The 22,581-nt window shown below is 38.7% G+C and overlaps 1 protein-coding gene across 2 annotated transcripts in view; it reads right to left on the bottom strand.

Moving 5' to 3' along the window:
* Positions 1 to 210: 210 nt before the first annotated feature.
* The window catches only part of ZNF182 (zinc finger protein 182), a 44,167-nt gene continuing 21,796 nt past the window's right edge, over positions 211 to 22,581 (bottom strand). The window contains exons 8-10 of one of the 2 annotated variants that reach the window (XM_087427784.1): positions 7,756 to 7,882; positions 7,125 to 7,217; positions 211 to 2,433 (exon numbers count right to left, since the gene is read on the bottom strand). In XM_087427784.1, coding sequence (XP_087283910.1) covers positions 809 to 2,433; positions 7,125 to 7,217; positions 7,756 to 7,882 — 1,845 coding nt within the window. In that variant the 3' untranslated portion in view covers positions 211 to 808. Of the gene's footprint in view, positions 2,437 to 7,124; positions 7,221 to 7,755; positions 7,883 to 22,581 lie in introns of both variants that reach the window. The other variant, XM_014791014.2, reaches the window with a different exon arrangement.

Here is a 22,581-nt window from a genome sequence, read left to right as displayed (position 1 = left end):
TCTGTACATGCATGAGTATATACATTCCTAGAAGGGGAATCGCTGGCTCAAAAGTGATGTGCATCCATGGTTTTGATTACTTTGGAATCATTCCACTTTGAACAGTTTTTCCTGGACTTGCTGTTTGCTGGAGGTTCATGTGGTAGAAGAAATAGGGGCCGCATTCTGGACAGATCAGAGTTTTTCTTACAACTGGGATTTTTTTTTCCATTTGGTTGTTCTTTCAACTTGACATCTCCTGAGTCAGTAAATAGGGGCAGCTGTAGGGTTCTTCACAAGGAGCACTCCCTTCTCTTGCCCTAGCCCCCGCCAACTGCTCCTCCCATGAGTACAGGCTACTTTCTGTAAGTATGGCTTGTCTGAGTGATTCCTTGTTGAGGACCCAAATGGATCTAGGAAACTTCCTACCTCCCACCTGCCCATGCCCTCTCTTACTGCTACCATGTATGTGTATGGTCTTGCACTCAGTATATCCTAAACCTCAGCGAAGACTCCTTCCCAGTGCTATCTCACATCTGCAGCTGTGAGTGTTCTCTGCTCTGAGATCTCCTGCGCTGGTGCTTGAGTTCCTCTGCCTCTGCAGGCCTCTCATCAGGGTTTCAGCTCTCTTCTAATTTTGTCAGATACAGAGATTACACTTCTGCTGCTTTTTCTCCCTGTAGCTTTTGGGTGAAGCCTGAGATGGAAAGAAAAAATGCTGATTTTACTCCCCATATTTAAACCAGAAGTCAGAACATACTTTTAAAATGTTACTTAAATCAACAAAGCTTTCCTTCAGTGTATGTAACAGGCACTGTTGATTTACTCTCTAGTGTGCAATGAGCTTTGACTTCCGGGTGTGGCCTTTCCCATGGGCCTTCTTTCCTGTATGTGTTCTCTGATGTACAATAAGGTTTGATTTTTGGGTAAAGGCTTTCCCACATTCTGTACACTTATAGGGTTTCTCTCCAGTGTGAGTTCTCTGGTGTACTGTGAATGTTGATTTTTCTCTGAAGGCTTTGCCACACTCAGTGCATGCATAGGGTTTCTCTCCTGTGTGTGTTCTCTGATGTATTATGAGCTGTGACTTCTGGCTAAAAGCTTTCCAACATACAGGACATTCATAGGGTTTCTCTCCTGTATGAATTCTCTGATGTATAATGAGCTTTGACTTTTCTCTGAAGGCTTTGCCACATTCATTACATTTATATGGTTTTTCTTCTGTATGAGTTCTTTGATGTATAATGAGATATGACTTCTGGGAAAATGCTTTTTCACATTCATTGCACTCATAGGGCTTCTCTCCTGTATGACCTCTCTGGTGTAGCATGAGATAGGATTTCTGAGAGAATGCTTTCTCACATTCATTACATTCAAAAGGTTTCTCTCCTGAATGAGTTCTCTGATGTACACCAAGGTTTGACTTTTGGGTGAAAGTTTTTCCACACACATCACATTCATAGGGTTTCTCTCCTGTATGAGTTCTCTGATGCACGATGAGGGTTGACTTCTCATTGAAAGACTTCCCACATTCAGTACATTTATGAGGTTTCTCTCCCGTATGAGTTCTTTGATGTATAATGAGAGTTGACTTATCACTGAAAGTTTTCTTACACTCATTACATTCATGGGGTTTCTTCCCTGTATGAGTACTATGATGTATAATTAGATCAAGCTTCTGTATGAAGGATTCCCCACATTTAGTGCATTCATAAGTCTTCTCTCCTGTGTGGGTTTTCTGATGGACAATGAGGTTTGACTTCTGAGTGAAGGCTTTTCCACATTCATTACATTCATAAGGTTTCTCTCCTGTGTGAGTCCTGTAATGAATGATGACAGTTGACTTTTCTCTAAAGGCTTTTCCACATTCTGGACACTCAAAAGGTCGCTCTCCTGTATGAGTTCTCAGGTGTATAATGAGTTGAGATTTTTGGCTAAAGGCTTTTCCACATTCAGTACATCCAAAGGGTTTCTCTCCCGTATGAGTTCTCCAGTGTACAATGAGGTGTGACTTCTTGCTGAACGTTTTCCTACACACAGTACATTCAAAGGGTTTCTCTCCATTTTTAATTCTCTGATGCAGACTAAGACCTTTCTTTCGCCTGAGGGCCTTTCCACACTCTTTATATCCATAGGGTTTCACTCCAGGAGTTGTTTTCTCATACTCAGTATGGAAGAATAATTTTGCACATCCATTATCATGTTTCTTTCCTGCAGAGCTTCTACTACATAAGTCTAAATTATCTACCATATTATTTCCAAATGACTCATATTTATGGGGTCTTTGTATTGAAACAACAAGGTTTGTACTCAGGTGAAGTGTGTTTCCAAATTCATCATAGTCACTCTTGGTGGTAATTGATTTCTTGTCAGGGAATCTAACTTGCATCAACAAACATTTATCTTTGTCATCCTGGTGCTGTCTCTCAATCCGTTCATCAACTTGGCAGGCTTCTTCTAGAAAGAAGTACAATAAACCATTTTTATACTTTAACATTATGGAATGGACATTCTTTAGAAATGCCCTGCCATATGAAAGCTGTTACTATTATCTCATTTTATCAGAGTTCCTGGAGAGAGAATCTTGACATCGAATCCTCTTCTTTTACTAAACTCCCAGCTGCTAGCCTTTTTGTTACCAAGAACAATCTTACCCTGACACCTCAGTCTTTCTTACCTCTACTTTTGCATCATCTCTGATTTCCATCAACTCTGAGGACCTTATCACCCCTTATCTTCATTTATCATATGAACTCTTAACTGTACCTGACTTATACTATTTCTACCTAGGTAGAAATGCAACAGTGTGAATCATGGACTCAAATCTTACAACAATCCTGAATCCACATTTTCAGTAAATGAGAGAAAGATCTAGAAGAATTAGTCTTACAAAACAAAGAAAAACCTAAGATCTTTGCCCAATCTGGATTCACTTTTCTATCCATCCAAGCTTGCATTCACTGTTCTTCAACACCACCTTCTGCTCCTGTCTACACTATTTCCGCTAAAAACTGTCTCTTATTAACTCCAAAACCTTCTCCATGTTCCATCACCCACATACTCCAGTCCTCCATATTTTGCTATATTCAGAATCTAGAAATCTTTCAAGAAGCAGTTCAGTCTTTTCAAAAAAGCTTACCCTGATCTTCCTCTGTAACTTCAATTTTTATTAATTTCTAAAGTACTCGGTCATCTGTACCACTCATTTAGAAAATTAAAATTGCAAATTGTTGCCTTTAATATACTATATTTCATAAATTGCAAGATGTATATTAGTCCACATTTTAACATATCTGAATCCAGATGCACCTTACAATCAATGACATGTCATAAGTGGTGGCAATTTTTCTTTTTTAGTGATGTGTCTTAAAATCAATGGTATCTTGAAGTTCATAAAATACGGTAAATACTTTTTGCACATATACTGAGTTTTTATCCTTTTTTGTAGTTTACTTTTCTTCTCACTTTTTCCTCAAATTCTATATGAAAATGTTCAAACATACAGAAAAGTTGAAAGAAGAGTACAATAACTAACTCGTGTTACCACTTAGATTTAATAAGGCTCACATTTACGATAGTAATACTGAATTTTAAAATGGATCATGCATCTGTGGTTTCCCTTCTTGTTACTTCCTTTCTTTGGATAGTAAAGCACTAGTTCTAAACCAGGAGTGAACATCAGAATCACGGGAAAAGCTTTTACAAAATACATTTGATGGGACCCAAGCTCCACCAAGGATCTCCTAAATCTGGACTTCCTTAGGTAGTAAGAAGCAGCATAGCACATGTGCTAGGGTCATGGGCTCTCTAGCCCAGGATCAAATCCTATCTCAACCTTTCACTTGCTCTGTGACCTTAGGCAAGTTATCTAATCTATTTGTATCTTACTTTCCCACCTGGAAAACAGAAATTATAATAGTGCCCATCCAAATGTTTGTCAATAGGATTCAATTACTTATAACAGGGTATGCATGACGCATAGGAAGTGCTTTCAAACGTTTACTAGAACAACTACTACACTACTACTACAATAACAATAACAACAAGTACTACTATTATGATTATTAAGAGCCACTATATTACTATAAAAAGAAATAAGGAATACCTCAATATATTTAACATGTCCTTGAATATTAAGTGAAAAAAAGAAGTTGAATAAAACTATGCATTGTAGGCTAACATTTTTCTAAGGAAGGAAACAAATATACAGATATATATTTATATAGGCTCATATTGTGAAAAACAATGGAAGGATAAACCTTTAAATTTTAATAAATGGTTACCTATGGGGGAAGGAAGGGAGTGGGATGGAGAGGGAATGAAGCTGGACTTCTTTGAATATACCTTGTTTTCTAGGTTTGACTTTGGAACCAAGTAAATATTTTATAAATATTTCATATAGTCATAAAGTAAAACTGAATATAAAAGGATCCCCTAATAATAATAAATATCCCCTCATCTGTATGTCCTAACAACCATGCTGAAAAGTCTTGATTCTCAATGGCACCAACATGATTAACTCACTACACACATTCAGCAGTCTCAGAAAAATACTAACAATACTACCATCAGATGTAAGATTAATAAATTAAAAACCTTTAAGTCCAGAATTTGATTTGGAAATATCAATTTGAATACATGATGTATTTTCTCTTAAAAAATCTTTTTTTAGATAGTTCCCAGCTCGGTTGATGGAAAGGCCTAGAAACAATTCCCTAACATCCAAATTGTCGTCTCAAAACATTATCACTAAAAAGAAGCAGGGCTCCTCAGAGAAATGGCTGATTCCAGGTCAGAGACAGGAAATATATAAAATGAGCCTGGAACATCTTGTAACATCAGAAAGCAAGGAAGCTACCAAAGACTCAGGAGCCACCTTGAAAGGGTTTCCACTGGCCAGAGATGGGGCAGTTTGATTCATAATAAGGATAAGGCAATGGATTAAAACATAAAAAATGTTTAAATCCATAAGCCCATAAATGATACTCAAAAAAAGACATATTAGTCACCTTTGAATGATGCTACAAAACCAACTCATTATTTTGAAAACTGGTAAATAAATGGCAAAACGTAACTCATGTGTATACTATGTACCTATTCTGTACAATATGTAACTCATATATAACCAAATGATAGATGGAGGGCAATCCCTCTTTATAGAAATATTCCAGCTAATTGACAAAGAAGGAATGACAGAATTACAATATCACCACTTTGCAACCATTAATGAATTAATAGTAAGCAATAATCACCAATGACCAATGACATAGAAAAAAGAGACAACCATGCATTACGATGCCTCCTGATGGAAGTATGTTACACCAGCTAGGAAGTGACCTTGCTAAAAGAAAAAAATAAAACCCTGATCAAGCTTTGAGATCTAACTACCAATTTACAAGAAAAACAGGGGACAGAGGAATATGTCAGATACCACCATGGAGTACTTAACAGCAAAAATCCAGAATGTGGAAACTAAAGGACAAATGACTCAGTTTCTTAAAAAAGAAATACAAGAGAAAAAAGACAGAAGGAAGGGAATCATCTGTAGATTATAAGAAACAAGAATCCGAGTAGCTTTGAGCACACCCAGCACCTAGATCCTAATTTCTCAATACCATTCCTCACTAGAAGGAATCGGAGATGCTTGGAGAAGTTGCTGATTCCAGGTCTGAAATGGGGAAAGTACAATATGAACCTGGAATATATTTTTGTGCCAGAAAGTGCTCAGAGAATGATGGGGACATGTCAAAAGACAGAGGAGTCAGCCTGAAGGGACTCCTACTAGCCAAACTGAAGACAATTTGAACATCAAAATGAATAACAACAGTAGACAGTAATGGATTATAACACATTGAAAAATAAAAATCTGTGTCCATACTGATACAAAAATTAATTAATTAATAGAGATAGGGCAAGGGAGAGTTCTTTACAGAAGAGTGCCAACTTAAAAATGTAGAAGGAATGATAGAAAATTCACCATTTTCCTCAGCCATCTTAGTAATAATTGATTAAGGCAAGAATCGTCGGTGAATGTTAAAAACCACTGGGTAAAAATTTCGGAGGAATAGGATATTCACACAGTTTGGCAGTTCCACAAAATGTTAAACATACAGTTATCACATGGTCCAACAATTCCACTCCTGTGGATGTACTCAAAAGAAATGAAAACATACATCACCACAAAAACTTCTACGTGAATGTTCATAGCAGCATTATCTGTAATAGCCAAAAAGCGGAAAGAAGCTAAATGTCTATCAACAGATGAACACATAAACAAAATGTGTTAACAAAATGGATAAACAAAGTTATATCCATACAATGGGATATCATTCCATCGTAAAAAGGAATGAAGTACTGATACATGCTACAATATGGATGAACCTTGAAAACATGCCAAGTGAAAGAAACCAGACATAAACGGCCATATTTTGTATGGTTCCATTTACATGAAATGTCTAGAATAGGCAAATCCATAGATACAGAAAGTAGATTAGTGGCTGCCAGAGGATGAAGGAAGGAGGGAATGGAGAGTGACTGATAAGGGATAGGGGTTTCATTTGGAGGGTAATGATAATGTTCTAGAATTAGATAGTGGTGATGGCTGCACAACTCTATGAATATACTAAAAATCACTGAATTTGTATACGTCAAAAGAGTGAATTTTATGGTATGTGAATTATATCTCAATAAAGCTATTTTTAAAAAGAGATAAGATGTTTTAAGAAAGCAAATGTGATGGGAATATCTAAGCTGAATGGAATCAGGTAATCCAATCTGGAATTAGAGCATTAGCATCTAGGCCTGTGACTAATGTGGCCTGGCTTCAGATAAGGCAGTGAAAAATGAAAATGGTAGAAGTGGCAGGGCTTGGGGGCAGGGGATTGGCATTTACACGACACTTATATACGGGGCATAGGAGCTGCGCAGAAACTTGTGGGTGAGCACCAACTTAAGGAGAGTGGTCTCAAAGGTGTGGGACAGGGGAAAGGGTGTCAGTCTTATGTCTGAGGTGTTCATGTCCCTGTCCTCCAAGGTCAAATGCCATAACCTTTCCAAGATATTCCTGAAAGCCCTTTCAGAGATCCTCACCCTCGACTGGCAAGCTGAGACCTCATGTCCCCATAGCCTGGGTCAATCCCACTTACCTGGAAAGCTCCAAATTGGGATTATTCCTTCTGCCGGGCATGGCTCTTCTACCTCCAATTTGAGGATGAGGTCTGGTTTGGTAACCTGCTGCCCTGCTAATGAGAAATGAGAGCAATATCTCCTCGGTCTTCAGAGTCTCTGAGAAAGAGGAAGCTGGAGTTTGGGGCAACACAAGGGACCTATCACTTGACACAATAGTAAAGTCAAACCATTTCACCTGGGTTTTGAGTTCACAAACAATCTGACAGGAGAGCAGAGGGGGAAAAGGAACTTTAATCCCTTGAATTCAATGTCAAACTCTTGGGCCGGCCCCATGGCTTGGCGGTTGGGTGCACGCGCTCTGCTGCTGGCGGCCCGGGTTCGGATCCCGGGCGCGCACCGACACACCGCTTCTCCGGCCATGCTGGGGCCGCGTCCCACATATAGCAACTAGAAGGTTGTGCAGCTATGACATACAACTATCTGCTGGGGCTTTGGGGGGAAAAATAAATAAATAAAATCTTTAAAAAAAAAATGTCAAACTCTTTAAGCAGTTCAGAAACCTTTGAGTTTGGAAATTGAGAAAGGAAAGGCCCTCTATAGGACACAATAATAATAAACAGTGAAATTACCTGAGGAAGCCATTCTTACCCACGGAGACCACGTTGCTATAGGTCTCCAGCATCACATCTCTGTATAGGGTCCTCTGTGGAGGGTTCAGGTACTGCCACTCCTCCTGGGTGAAATCCACAGCCACATCCTCAAATGTCACAAGTCCCTGTAATTGCACATTCCTTTTATTCTAAAATGCTGACCACTGGGGGATGAGGACGGAATGTAGGGGAACTGCTGATTGGGTTCCCAGTTCGTGATGATGACTCAATACAGGATGCCTACTTTGTGGGAAAATCACGAATCATGACAGAAAAACCATTCCATTAAGTAATAGAATATGTAAGACAATGTGGTATTAGCACAAGGATAGACAAATAGTCCAGTAGAACTAAAAAGAGAATCCAAATACGTATGGACACCTGAGTTATGACAAAGTTGGCACTGCAAAACAGTGAGGAGAGGATGAGGATGGGTTCGAATAAATGTAGATGGATTATTGGATAGCTATATGGGAAAAAAATGACATTTAACCCCTAACTCTCACCATACACAAAAATCAGCTATAAGTAAATTGTAAATCTAATGTGAAAGGTAACACAATAAAGTATCTAGAAAATAATATAGGAAAATGTTTTCACAGTCTTGGAGTAGGGAAAGAATTCTAAAACAAGACATGAAAAGCACTACTCATAAAGGAAAAGACTTACAAATGTTACAAGATTAAAGGTACGACAGTAAAAAGGCAGGCTATAGATGGGGAGATTATCTGCAACATTCATAAGTGGTAAAAGGATCTGATCTGGAACATATAAAATAACCCCTACAAATCAATAAGAAACATACAAACAACAGAGAAAAAAAGATAAGAGATGTGAATAGGTACTTCACTACAAAGAAAATCCAAATGACCTATGAACATAAGAAAATGCACCCAACCTCATTAGCACTCAGGTAACCACTGAAATGTACTTAACCCCATAAGCACTCAGGTAAGTGCAAGTTTAAGCCACATGGAGACATCACTATGCACCCACCAGAGAGGTTATAATTAAGCAGATTAAAATACCATAAGATTGTGCTGAAATGGGAACTCCCACACACTGTTAGTAGGAATATAACTGGTATAATTGCTTGGGGAAACAGTTTGGTATTATTTACTAAAGTTAATGATTTGCATACACTATGACCCAGCAATTCTACTCCTAGGTACACACCTTAGAGAAAATCATGCACATGTGCTCTAGAAAACAAGTACAGGGATGTTCACAGCAGCACTATTTCTAATACTAAATTCTGGAAAAAATCCAAATGTCCCTCAACAACACAATGGGTAAACTGTGGCACAGTCATTCAATGGAATACTGTGTGGTCATGAAAATGAATGAACGACAACTGCATATCCAACACAGATGAATCTCACGGATGTACTGATGAGCAAAAGAATCCAGATACAAAGGAGTACATACTGCATGATTCTATTTATACATAGTAAGAGAACTGGCAAGGCCAATCCATGACGTTAGAAGTCAGGAGAGTGATTACCTTCTGGGGTGGTACTGATTGGGAGAGGGCATGAGTGGGGATTTGGAGGTCCTGATTATGTTCTAATCTTGACCTGGGGGTGGCTACATGGTGTATTCACTTGGTGATAATTCATCAAGCTGTACACTTATAAACTGTACTCCATGTTTGTTATAATTAAATGTACTTTATATCTTTATACTTATAAATTATTTTTGACAGAAGTGCAAAGGAAATTCAATGGAAAATGGGAGTTCCCATTTCAAAATATGGTGCTGGAACAATTGGATATCCATTTGCAAAAAAAAAAAAAAAAAGAGAAACTTCAATCCATACCTCCAAAATATATAAAAATTAACTCAAAATGGATCACAGACCTAAATGTAACATCTAAAGCTATAAAATTTCTAAAATAAAATATAGGAGAAAATCTTTTTAACCTTAGGTTAGCCAAATATTTCTTAGATGTGACACCAAAATTCAAAAGACACTGTTAAGAGAATAAAAAGCCACTAATGGAAGAAAATATTTACAAATAACACATCCAGCAAATAAGTTGTATTGAGAAAATATAAAGAACTCTCAAAACTAAAAAACGAAAAAAAGGATGAAAAAGAGATACTTCACCAAAGAAAATATACAAATGACAAATAAGCACATACAAAGATGCTCAACATCATTAGTCATGAGGAAACTGCAAACTAAAACCACAATGAGATACCACTACACACCTATTAGAATGGGAAAAAAACCTGACAATACTAGGTGCTGGTGAGGATGCGGGACAACTGGAACCCTCACATATCATAGGCAGGAATGCAAAATGGTACAGCCACTTTAGAAAACAGTTTGCCAGTTTCTTATGAAATTAAGCATATACTCCCATACAACCCTGCAATCCCACTCACAAGTATATTTACTCAAGTGGAATGAAACTTACATAAACCCAAAAACCTACACATGGACATTTATATAGCAGCTATATTTGCAATCACCAAAATCTGGAAACAACCCAAATGTTTTTCAACCAGTGAATGGATAAACAAACTGGAATCCATACAATGTAATAATACTCAGCAATAAAAATGAAAGAACTAATGATACATGCAACAGCATGGATGAACCTCAAATGTATTAGGCTAAGTGAAAGAAGCTAGACTCAAAAAGCTACATACTGTATGATTCCATTTATATAATATTATGGGAAAGGCAAAAGTACAGAAACTCAAAGTCTATCAGTGATTACCAGGGGCCAGGGTGTGGCAAGGGATTGACTACAAAGGGGAAACACTGGGAGGCAACAGAACTGTTCTGCATCTTCACTGTGGTGGTGGTTACCTACTGTATGAGCTGTCAGAACTTGCAGAACTGTACACTAAAGAGGGTCTGCTTTACTGTATACAAATTATACCTTAATTTTTTTAATTAAAAAAAAAGGAGCTTCCAGGTAATCTAGAACAATTGCATCTATGTAAATCCAAATCTCCCTGCATATCCTCCAAAAGACTATAGAGATCAACATGAAGAACAAACAAAACCACACATAACCTATACCTTGGGTATAACTTAGAATAGAATATAGAGACTAAGACAAATTTCTAATTACCTATAAGTAAAACACAAATACCAAATTCCAGCTCAGCTGGCATTCAAACTACTGCTATAAACCTTTCTGGAATGTGAGAAGGATCTGAAAAAACAGTCAAGAGAACAGAAGAGGGGAGCAGAGAGCCTAAGGATGAGCTCAAATCATGCTTAGAAAGAGAAAATCTGCCATAAGTATGAAAATACGGACAAACTGGCCAGATCTGTCAGAGTACCAGCTATAGGAAAGGTGTGTGGAACCCAAGGTGGCAGTCACTAAAAAAACATTCCCTCTAAGGAAGCAGAGGGTAAAAAGGAGCAACGAAGAACCATTTGGAGATTGGGTAGTGAAAGGAAAAAACCAGAGGGAAATTGAGGGTCATGTAAGACAAAGAATGACCAAAACAAACAAAACAAGTTGGAGCACCCATCGTGGCTCTCCACAGTGCCGAGGGAAAGTGAGCCATTAAGGAAACTGCACTTTGCCTCACTGACAAAAGAGGGTGCTCTTGAACCCAGAATCATGCAAGCCACCCCAACCTCCAACACTGTCCTCAAAACAAACAGATGCAAACAGTCTGGATACATTCAAAGCTTCTTTAAGGATAATAGAAAATGAAAAACTATTTCAGGTGATAAGAAATTCACCCCACAATGACATCAGCAAAATGACAGAGTAGGCAGCTCTAAGCTCTCATCTCCCCATAGAAACATTAAAAAACAAGCAGAGGGCCAGCCCCATGGCTTAGGGGTTGAGTGTGCGCGCTCTGCTACTGGCGGCCCAGGTTCGGATCCTGGGCATGCACTGACGCACCGCTTGTCCGGCCATGCTGAGGCTGCGTCCCACATACAGCAACTAGAAGGATGTGCAACTATGACGTACAACTATCTACTGGGGCTTTGCGGGGGGAAAAAAAAGGAGGAGGATCGGCAGTAGATGTTAGCTCAGAGCTGGTCTTCCTCAGCAAAAAGAGGAGGATTAGCAGGGATGTTAGCTCAGGGCTGATCTTCCTCACAAAAAAAAAAAAAAAAAAAAAAAACCAAGCAGAAACTGTCAGAACCAACTTAGAACTCTGGAAAACAGTCAAATGTTTGCAGCAATCAAGTGAACATGGAAACAAGAAAAAGGCAATTTAAAGACAGTGGGAGAGATTGCTGGGAATATGGCAGCATAGGAGGACTCTGAACTCACCTTCTTTCATGGACACAACAAATTTACAACTACCCTTGGAACAATTACCCCTGAGAGAGAACTGGAAACTGGATAAAAAGAACCCCCACAACAAGGGACAGCGCTGACTGAGGTGGAAAAGGCAGAAATACCTTTCTGAAGAGGAAAAAAGCCACATTGTAGCCATGGCGCTCCATGGCCAGGAGCAATCGTAAGGTACAAAGCTTTTCCTGGAGGAGTGGGGGATCTGAGCGGGAGAGCTTTGCCACAATAAGCAGCTATTGAACTCAGCACAACTGAGACAAGTGTCATAATATCTGGCTTTGCTGGCTATTAAAAACAAGGGGGATACCCCTAGAAAAGCTATCAAACATAAGAGAAAGAAAAGTCTGCTCTTAAAGGGCCCACACACAAATTCACCTGTTCCAAAAAGCAACACACAATCACCAGAAAGAAAGGTGCACAGTCCTCTGGTGAAGAGACTCATGTGATAGGCTCTGGGTGCATCTTAGGGAGGCAGGAGGCGGCTGGGACCACCTCCCCAGGGACTGAGACATTGGCGGCAGCCGTTATTGTGACCTAGTACAGGTGTGCTGATACAGAGGCTGGCAGATGCCATTGGAGTTCTTCCCCTGGCCTGTTAGCACAGGGATTTTGCCCCACCCACTAGAGCACGGATTTAATCCAGTTTAGCCAAGGCAGGCAGCCTGCCCTAGGGACTGGCCCCACCCACCAGCAAGCCCTCAGGCAACCTGTGGGTCCATATAGGTGGAGTGTGTGGGACCTCCGCAGCAGGGCGAGTGGGTCTGATTCAGCAGGGCAGGGGGTGCACAAGGGGCAGGACTGCATTGATGGGTGTGTGGACCTGTGGGCAGTGGGGCTTGTCAGCTGCAGCAGACTTGTGCTTCTCAAACAGCCACATAGGGGATCTGCCTCACCTTCCGATGCCTGAAACAATTGTGTGCTACCATGCCTGGGGCCAGTCCCATCCAACTGCACTCCTGAGAGAGCTGACAACAGCCTCACAGGTCAGAGGCCTACAGCAATTGTGAGCCCCTGAGCCTAGCAACCAGCCACCCTGGGGGCCTACTCATGTAGGAGCAAAACAGCAGCAGGTATGTGCTATTAGACCTTGCAGCCAACTGTGCTGGGGGCTCCCTCTGCCCAATAAAGTGACTAAAGGGACCAGAGCAACTGCACGCAGCTGAGCCTTACAACGAGCTGGCCAGGGAACCTGCAGTAAGAGCAACCCCGCCATAACAGAAGGTTACATGTAGCCCACAAAGGGGACACTCCTAGAACATTTGGAACTGGTGACAAGAGGGAAGCACATTTCTGGGCCTCATAAGGCATCTCTTACATAAGGCCACTTCTCCAAGATTGGGAGATGTAGCTGATCTACCTAATATATAAATATAAGCACAGAGAAATAGGCAAAATGAGGAGACAAAGGAATATGTTCCCAATAAGGGAACATAACAAATCTTCAGTAAAGAACTAAACCAAACAGAGATAAACAATCTACCTGATAAAGAGTACAAACTAATAGTCATAAAGATGCTCACTGACCTTGGGAGAAGAATGGATGAATACAGTGAGAACTTCAACAAAGAATTGGACAATATAAAAAAGAACCAATCAGAAGTGTAGAATACAATAATGGAAATGAAAAATTCACTAGAGGGAATCAATAGCAGAGTACATGACACAGAAGAATGGATCAGCAAGCTGGATGAAAGACTAGAGGAAATCACCCAAGTTGAACAGAAAAAAGAATTAAAAAGAATGAGTACAGTCTAAGGGACCTCTGGGACAACATCAAGCACACTAACATCCATATTATAGGTGTCCCAGAAGGAGAAGCAAGAGACAAAGGGGCAGAGAATCTATTTGAAGAAATAATAGCTGAAAACTTTCCTAACCCAAGGAAGGAAACAGACATCCAGGTACAGGAAGAACAGAGAGCACCAAACAAGATGAACCCAAAGAGGTCCACAACAAGACACTTTATAATTAAAACATCCAGAATTAAAGATAAAGAATCATAAAAGCCAAAAGAGAAAGGCAACAAGTCACATACAAAAGAAACCACATAAGGCTATCAGCTGACTTCTCAGCAGAAACCTTACAGGCTAGAAGGGAGTGGCACAATATATTTAAAGTGCAAGGAAAAAACCTACAGCCAAGAATACTCTACCCAGCAAGGTTATCATTTGGAATGGAAGGAGAGATAAAGAGTTTCCCAGACAAGAAAAACTAAAGGAGTTTATCACCAAGAAACTAGCCTTACAAGAAATGCTAAGGGGACTTATTTAAGTGGAAAAAAGAAGACCGCAAATAGGAATAAGAAAATTACCAAAAAATAAATAAATAAAATCACTGGTAAAGGCAAATATACAGTAATGGTAGCAGATCAACCGCCTATGAAGCTAATATGAAGGTCAAAAGACAAAAGTACTAAAATTATCTATTTCTATGATAAGAGGGTAATGGATACACATGCACGAAAAAAGAGGTTAGACATGAGATCAAAAACATAAAATGTGGGAGGAGGGGAGTAAAAGAGTAGAGCTTTTAGCAAGAGATCAAACTAAAGAGCCCATCAACTTCATATAGATTGCTATATATGTAGGTTATTATATATGCATCTCATGGTAATCACAAACCAGAAACCTATAATAAATACACAAAAAATTAAGAGAAAGGAACCCAAACATAATACTAAAGAAAGCCATCAACCACAAGTGAAAAGAGCAAGAGAAGAAGAAAGGAACAGAGAAGAACTACTAAAACATCCAGAAAAAAAGTAACAAAATGGCAATGAGTACATACTTATCAATAGCTACTTTAAATGTCAATGGACTAAATGCTCCAATCAAAAGACACAGGGTGGCTGACTGGATAAAAAAACAAGACCCATATATATGCTGCATACAAGAGACACACTTCAGACCTAAAAACACTCACATACTGAAAGTAAAGGGATGGAAAAAGATACTCCATGCAAATGGCAATGAAAATAAACCTGGGGTGGCAATACTTATATCAGACAAAATAGACTTTAAAACAAAAACTGTAACAAGAGACAAAGAAGGGCACTACATAATGATAAAGGGAACAATCCAAAAAGAGAATATAACACTTGTAAATATCTATGCACCCACCATAGGAGCACCTAATATATAAAGCAGTTATTAACAGACATAAAAGGAGAAATAGACAGCAACAGAATAATACTAGGGGACTTTAACACTTCACTTACACCAATGGATAGATTACCCAAACAGAAGATCAATAACGGAACACTGGCCTTAAATGACACATGAGACCAGATGGACTTAGTAGACATATACAGAACATTCCATCCAAAAACCGAAGAATACACATTCTTTTCAAATGTACATGGAACATTCTCCAAGACAGATCACATAAACAAATAGACAGGCCACAAAACAAGTTTCAATAAATTTAAGAAGACTGAAATAATACCAAGCGTCTTTTCTGACCACAACGGTATGAAACTAGAAATCAACTACAGGAAGAAAACTGGAAAAGCAACAAATATGTGGAGATTAAACAAAATGCTACTGAACAATGACTAGGTCAACGAAGAAATCAAAGGAGAAATCAAAAAATACCTGAAGACAAATGAAAATGAAAATATGACATGCCAAAATTTATGGGGTACAGCAAAAGTGGTTCTAAGAGGGAAGTTTATAGCAATACAGGCCTACCTCAACAAACAAGAAAAATCTCAAACAATCTAACAGTGCACCTAAAGGAAGTGGAAAAAGAAGAACAAAGACCAAAATCAGTAGAAGGAAGGAAATAATAAAAATTAGCGCAGAAATAAATGACATAGAGACTAAAAAACAATAGAAAAAAATCAATGAAACCAAGAGCTGGTTCTTTGAAAAGATAAACCAAATTGACAAACCTTTAGCTAGACTCACCAAGAAAAAGAGAAGGCTCAAATAAATAAAATCAGAAATGAAAGAGGAGAAATTACAATGGACACCTCAGAAACACAAAAGATTATAAGAGAATACTACAAAAAGCTATACACCAACAAATTGGATAATTTAGAAGAAATGGATAGATTCTGAGAATCATACAACCTTCCAAAACTGAATCAAGAAGAAACAGAGAATTTGAATAGACCAATCACCAGTAAGGAGATCAAAACAGTAATCAAAAACCTCCCAAAAAATAAAAGTCCAGGACTAGACGGCTTCCCCAGTGAATTCTACCAAACATTCAAAGAAGACTTAATACATATCCTTCTCAAACTCTTCCAAAAAATTGAAGAGGAGGGGAAGCTTCCTAACTTGTTCTATGAGGCCAACATTACCCTGATACCAAAACCAGGCAAGGACAACACAAAGAAACAAAATTACAGGGCAATATCACTGATGCACATCGACGCAAAAATCCTCAACAAAATACTAGCAAATTGCATACAACAATACATTAAAACGATCATACACTATGATGAAGTGGAATTTATTCCGAGGATGCATGGATGGTTCAACATCCACAAATCAATCAACGTGATACACCACATTAACAAAATGAATAATAAAAATCACATGATCATCTCAATGGATGCAGAGAAAGCATGTGACAAAATACAGCATCTATTTATGATACAAACTCTGAATAAAACAGGTATAGGAGGAAAGTACCTCAACATAATAAAGGCCATCTATGACAAACCCACAGCTAATATCATACTCAATGGAGAAAAACTGAAAGCTATCTCTCTAAGAACAGGTACCAGCAAGGATGTCCACTTTTGCCACTCTTATTTACCATAGTATTGGAAGTCCTAGCCAGAGCAATCAGGCAAGAAAAAGAAATAAAAGGGATCCAAATTGGAAAGGAAGAAGTAAAACTGTCTCTATTTGCAGATGACATGATTTTATATATAGAAAACCCTAAAGAATCCACCAAAAAACTATTAGAAATAATAAATGAATACAGTAAAGTTGCAGGATACAAAAGCAATATAGAAAAATCAGTTTTGTTTCTATACACTAACATCTAAGTAGCAGGACAAAATGAAATTAAAAATACAATCCCAGGGTCCGGCCCCGTGGCTTAGAGGTTAAGTGCGTGTGCTCCGCTACTGGCGGCCCGGGTTCGGATCCCGGGCGTGCACCGACTCACCGCTTCTCCGGCCATGCTGAGGCCACATCCCACATACAGCAACTAGAAGGATGTGCAACTATGACATACAACTATCTACTGGGGCTTTGGGGAAAAAAAAAAGGAGGAGGATTGGCAATAGATGTTAGTTCAAAGCCAGTCTTCCTCAGCAAAAAGAGGAGAATTAGCATGGATGTTAGCTCAGGGCTGATCTTCCTCACCAAAAAAAAAAAAAAAAAGAATACAATCCCATTTACAATTGCAAAAAAAATAATAAAACACCTAGGTATAAATTTAACCAAAGAGATGAAAGAACTGTACACTGAAAACTATAAAACACTGTGGAAAGAAACTGAAGAAGACACAAAGAAATGGAAATATATTCCATGTTCTTAGATTGGAAGGATTAACATAGTTAAAATGTCCATACTTCCTAAAGCAATCTACAGATTCAATGCAATCCCTATCAAAGTTCCAAGAACATTTTTCACAGAAATAGAACAAAGAATCCTAAAATTTACATAGAACAACAAAAGACCCTGAATAGCCAAAGGAATCCTGAGAAAAAAGAACAAAGCTGGAGGTATCACACTCCCTGATTTCAAAATATACTACAGAGCTACAGTATCAAAACAGCATGGTACTGGCACAAAAGCAGAGACACAGATCAATGGAACAGAATCGAGAGCCCAAAAATAAACCCACACATCTGTGGACAGCTAATTTTCGACAAGGGAGCCAAGAACATACAATGGAGAAAGGAAAGTCTCTTCAATGAACGGTGTTGGTTAAAATGGACAGTCACATGCAAAAGAATGAAAGTAGACCATTATCTTACACCATACACAAAAATTAACTCAAAATGGATTCAAGACTTGAATGTAAGACCTGAAACAATAAAACTTCTAGAAGAAAACACAGGCAGTACACTCTTTGACATCGGTCTTAGCAGCATATTTTCAAATACCATGTCTGACACAGCAAGGGAAACAAAAGAAAAAATAAACAAATGTGGCTACAACAAACTAAAAAGCTTCTGCACAGCAAAGGAAACCATCAACAAAATGAAAAGACAACCTAACATTTGGAGAAGATATTTGCAAACCATATCTCTGATAAGGGCTTAATATCCAAAATAGAGAACTCATACATCTCAACAACAAAAAAACAAACAACCCACAAAAAAATGGTCAAAAGATCTGAATAGACATTTTTTCCAAAGAAGATACAGAGATGGCCAACAGGCACATGAAAAGATGTTCAACATCACTAATTACTAGGGAAATGCAAATCAAAACTACAATGAGATATCACCTCACACCCATCAGAATGGCTGTAATTAACAAGACAAGAAATAACAAGTGTTGGAGAGGTTGTGGAGAGAAGGGAACTCTCATACACTGCTGGTGGGAATGCAAACTAGTGCAGCCACCATTTAAAACAGTATGGAGATTCCTCAAAAAATCAAGGATAGAACTACCACATGATCCAGCTATTCCACTACTGGGTATTTATCCAAAGAACACGAAAACACCAATGTGTAAAGATACATGCACCCCTGTGCTCACTGAAGCGTTATTCACAATAGCCAAGACTTGGAAGCAACCTAAGTGCCCATCAAGGGATGAACGGATAAAGAAGATGTGGTATATATACACAATGGAATACTACTCAGCCATAAGAAACAATGAAATTCAGCCATTTGTGACAACATGGATGGACATTGAGGGTATTATACTAAGCGAAATAAGTCAGAGGGAGAAGGTCAAATACTGTATGATCTCACTCATAAGTAGAAGAGAAAAACAAAAACAAACACACACATAGAGACAGAGATTGGATTGTTGGTTACCAGAGGGGAAGGGGGGAGGGAGGAGGGCAAAAAGGATGATTAGGCACATGTGTGTGGTGATGGACTGTAATTAGTATTTGTGTGGGGAACATGATGTAATCTATGCAGAAATATAAGTATAATGATGTACACCTGAAATTTATACAATGTTATAAACCAACATTACCGCAATAAAAAAAAACAGTAAAAAAAAATTAGATCCCCATTAAGACAATAATACATCATGATCAAGTAAGATTTATTCCAGGCATACAATAATAGGTTAATGTTAGAAAATTCATTAACATAATTCACCATTTAAATAGACCTAAGGAGAGAATTTATATGATTAATATAATTAATATAAGAAATGCAGATATAAAAATATTGAAACAAAATTCAATACCCAATCCTGATAAAAAAAGCACTAAAGAAGATTAGAATTTTTGGTAATTTCCTTAAAATAAACAAAGATAGACAGATAAAGGAAGGAGAGAAGGAGGGAGGGAGGAAAGGGAGGAAGAAAAGAAGGACTGGAGTAGAAGGAAGGAAGGATGGATAGACTGGAGCTGAAGGAAGGAAAGATGGAAGGGAGACTGGAATGGAAGGGAGACTGGAATGGAAGGAAGGAAGGAAAAAAGGAAGGAAGGATGAACTGGAATGGAAGGATGGAAGGACATTTTACATGGCGGCCTTGGGTCACCACAGATACTATAATAATATAATTTAGGGTAGGGGCTGGCCACCCCAGAAAGACCAACTGTGTGATAGGGTAGGGGCTGGAGACGAAGAGCAGCCACATGGATAATCATGCCTATAAAATGAAGCCCTAATACAAACTCTGAACACTGATGCTCACGTGAGCTTCCCTGGTTGACAGAACTGCATGCATACTATCACATATCAATGCCAAAAACGTCACACATCCCGACTCCATGGGGAGAGAAAAACAGAAGCTTCAGGTTTGGTATTTTCTTGGACCCTGCCCTATGTACTTCTTCCCTTGGCAGATTCTAATCTGTGTCTTCTCCATGAAACAAGCCACAACCATGAGTATAATAGATTTCAGTGAGTTCTGTGAGTCTTCAGACTCAGTGGAATTACCACCTTACACCTGTTAGAATGGCTATAATCACCAAGACAAAAAACAACAAATGTTGGAGAGGTTGTGGAGAAAAGGGAAACCTCATTCACTGCTGGTCGGAATGCAAACTGGTGCAGCCTCTATGGAAAACAGTATGGAGATTCCTCAAAAATGGATCAAAGACCTGAAGGTGAGACCTGAAACTATAAAACTCATAGAAGAAAATATAGGCAACACACTATTTGACATTGGTTATAAAGGAATCTTTTCGGATGACATGCCTACCCAGACTAGCGAAACTAAAGAAAAACAAGTGGGACTTTATCAGATTAAAGAGCTTCTATAAGACAAACGAAACCAGAATCAAGATGAACAGACAACCCACCAGCTGCGAGAGAATATTTGCAAAACATACATCTGACAAGGGGTTGATCTCCATAATATATAAAGAACTCACACAACTGAACAACAAAAAAAACAAACAACCCGATCAAAAAATGGGCAGAGGAAATGAACAGACACCTCTCCAAAGAAGATATACAGATGGCCAATAGGCACATGAAAAGATGTTCAACAGCACTAATCATCAGGGAAATGCAAATCAAAACAACACTAAGATACCACCTCACGCCCGTTAGAATGGCTATAATCACCAAGACAAAAAACAACAAGTGTTGGAGAGGATGTGGAGAAACAGGAACCCTCATAAACATCTGGTGGGAATGCAAACTGGTGCAGCCTCTATGGAAAACGGTATGGAGATTCCTCAAAGACTTAAAAATAGAGATGCCCTATGACCCAGCCATCCCATTACTGGGAATCTATCCAACGAACCTGAAATCAACAATCCAAAGAGGCTCATGCACCCCTATGTTCATTGCAGCATTATTCACCATAGCCAAGAAGTGGAAGCAACCTAAGTGTCCCTCGACTGATGATTGGATTAAGAAAATGTGGTATATATATACAATGGAATACTACTCAGCCATAAAAAAAGACAAAATTGTCCCATTTGCAACAACATGGATGGGCCTGGAGGGTATTATGTTAAGTGAAATAAGCCAGAAAGAGAAAGACAAACACTTTTTAATCTCACTCATATGTGGAATATAAACCAACACATGGACAGAGAAAACTGTACTGTGGTTACCAGGGGCAGTGGGGGTGGTGGGTGGGGGGTGGGGGTGGGAACAAGGGGTGAAGGGAGACATATATATGGTGATGGCCAACCAACAATGCACAACCCAAAACTCCACAATGTTAAAAACCATTAAAACATCAATTAAAAAAAAATAAATATAACCACAAATGAAAAAAAAAACAAAAACAAAAAAAAAATTCAAAACAGAAATACCTCATGATCCAGCTACCCCACTACTGGGTATTTATCCAAAGAACCTGAAATCAACAATCCAAAGAGGCTTATGCACCCCTATGTTCGCTGCAACATTATTCACTATAGCCAAGAAGTGGAAGCAACTCAAGTGTCCCTTGGCTGATGATTGGATAAAGAAGATGTGGTATATATACACAATGGAATACTGCTCAGCCATAAAAAAAGACAAAATTGTCCCATTTGCAACAACACAGATGGACCTGGAGGGTATTATGTTAAGTGAAATAAGCCAGAGAGAGAAAGACAAACACCACATGATTTCACTCATATGTGGAAGATAAACCAACACACGGACAGAGAGAACAGTTTGGTGGTTACCAGGGGGAAGGGGGTTGGGGGGTGGGCACAAGGGGTGAAGGGACGCATTTATATGGTGACTGACAAACAATAACGTACAACTAAAATTTCACAATGTTACAAACTATTATGACATCAATAAAAAAATTAAAAATAGAACTATCATATGATCCAGCAATTCCACTTCTGGGTATTTATCCAAAAGAAACAAAAACACTAACTGGAAAAGATATATGTACTCCCATGTTCACTGCAGCATTATTTACAATAGCCAAGACATGGAAGCAACCTAAGTGTCCACTGATGGATGAATGGATAAATAAAATGTGAGATACACACATACACACACACAAAGAAAATGTGAGATACACACATACACACACACACACACACACACACACAACGGAATACTGTTCAGCCATAAAAAAGAAGGAAATCCTGCCTTTTGTAACAACATAGATGGACCTTGAGGGCATTTTGCTAAGTGAAATAAGTCAGACAGAGAAAGACAAACACCGTATGATCTCCTGTATATGTGGACTCTTTCAAAAAAAGAGATCTTATAGATACAGAGAACAGACTGGTAGCTGCCAGAGACAGGGGGCAGGGGAGTGGACAAAATAGGTGAAGGTGGTCAAAACATATAAACTTCCAGTTATAAACTAAATAAGTCCTGGGAATATAATGTACAGCAGTGTGACTATAATTAATAATACTGTATTGTATATTTGAAAGTTGCTAAGAGAGTAAGTCTTAAAAGTTCTCATCACAAGAAAAAAAATTTGTAACTATGTCGTGATGGATGTTAACTAGACTTATTGTGGTAAACA

The sequence above is a fragment of the Ceratotherium simum genome, chromosome X (assembly GCF_057802395.1).
Source record: "Ceratotherium simum simum isolate JZ-2026a chromosome X, ASM5780239v1, whole genome shotgun sequence".
Lineage (NCBI taxonomy): Eukaryota > Metazoa > Chordata > Mammalia > Perissodactyla > Rhinocerotidae > Ceratotherium > Ceratotherium simum.
Note: the sequence above shows the minus strand (reverse complement) of the source record. Positions and strands in the feature narration are given on the sequence as shown.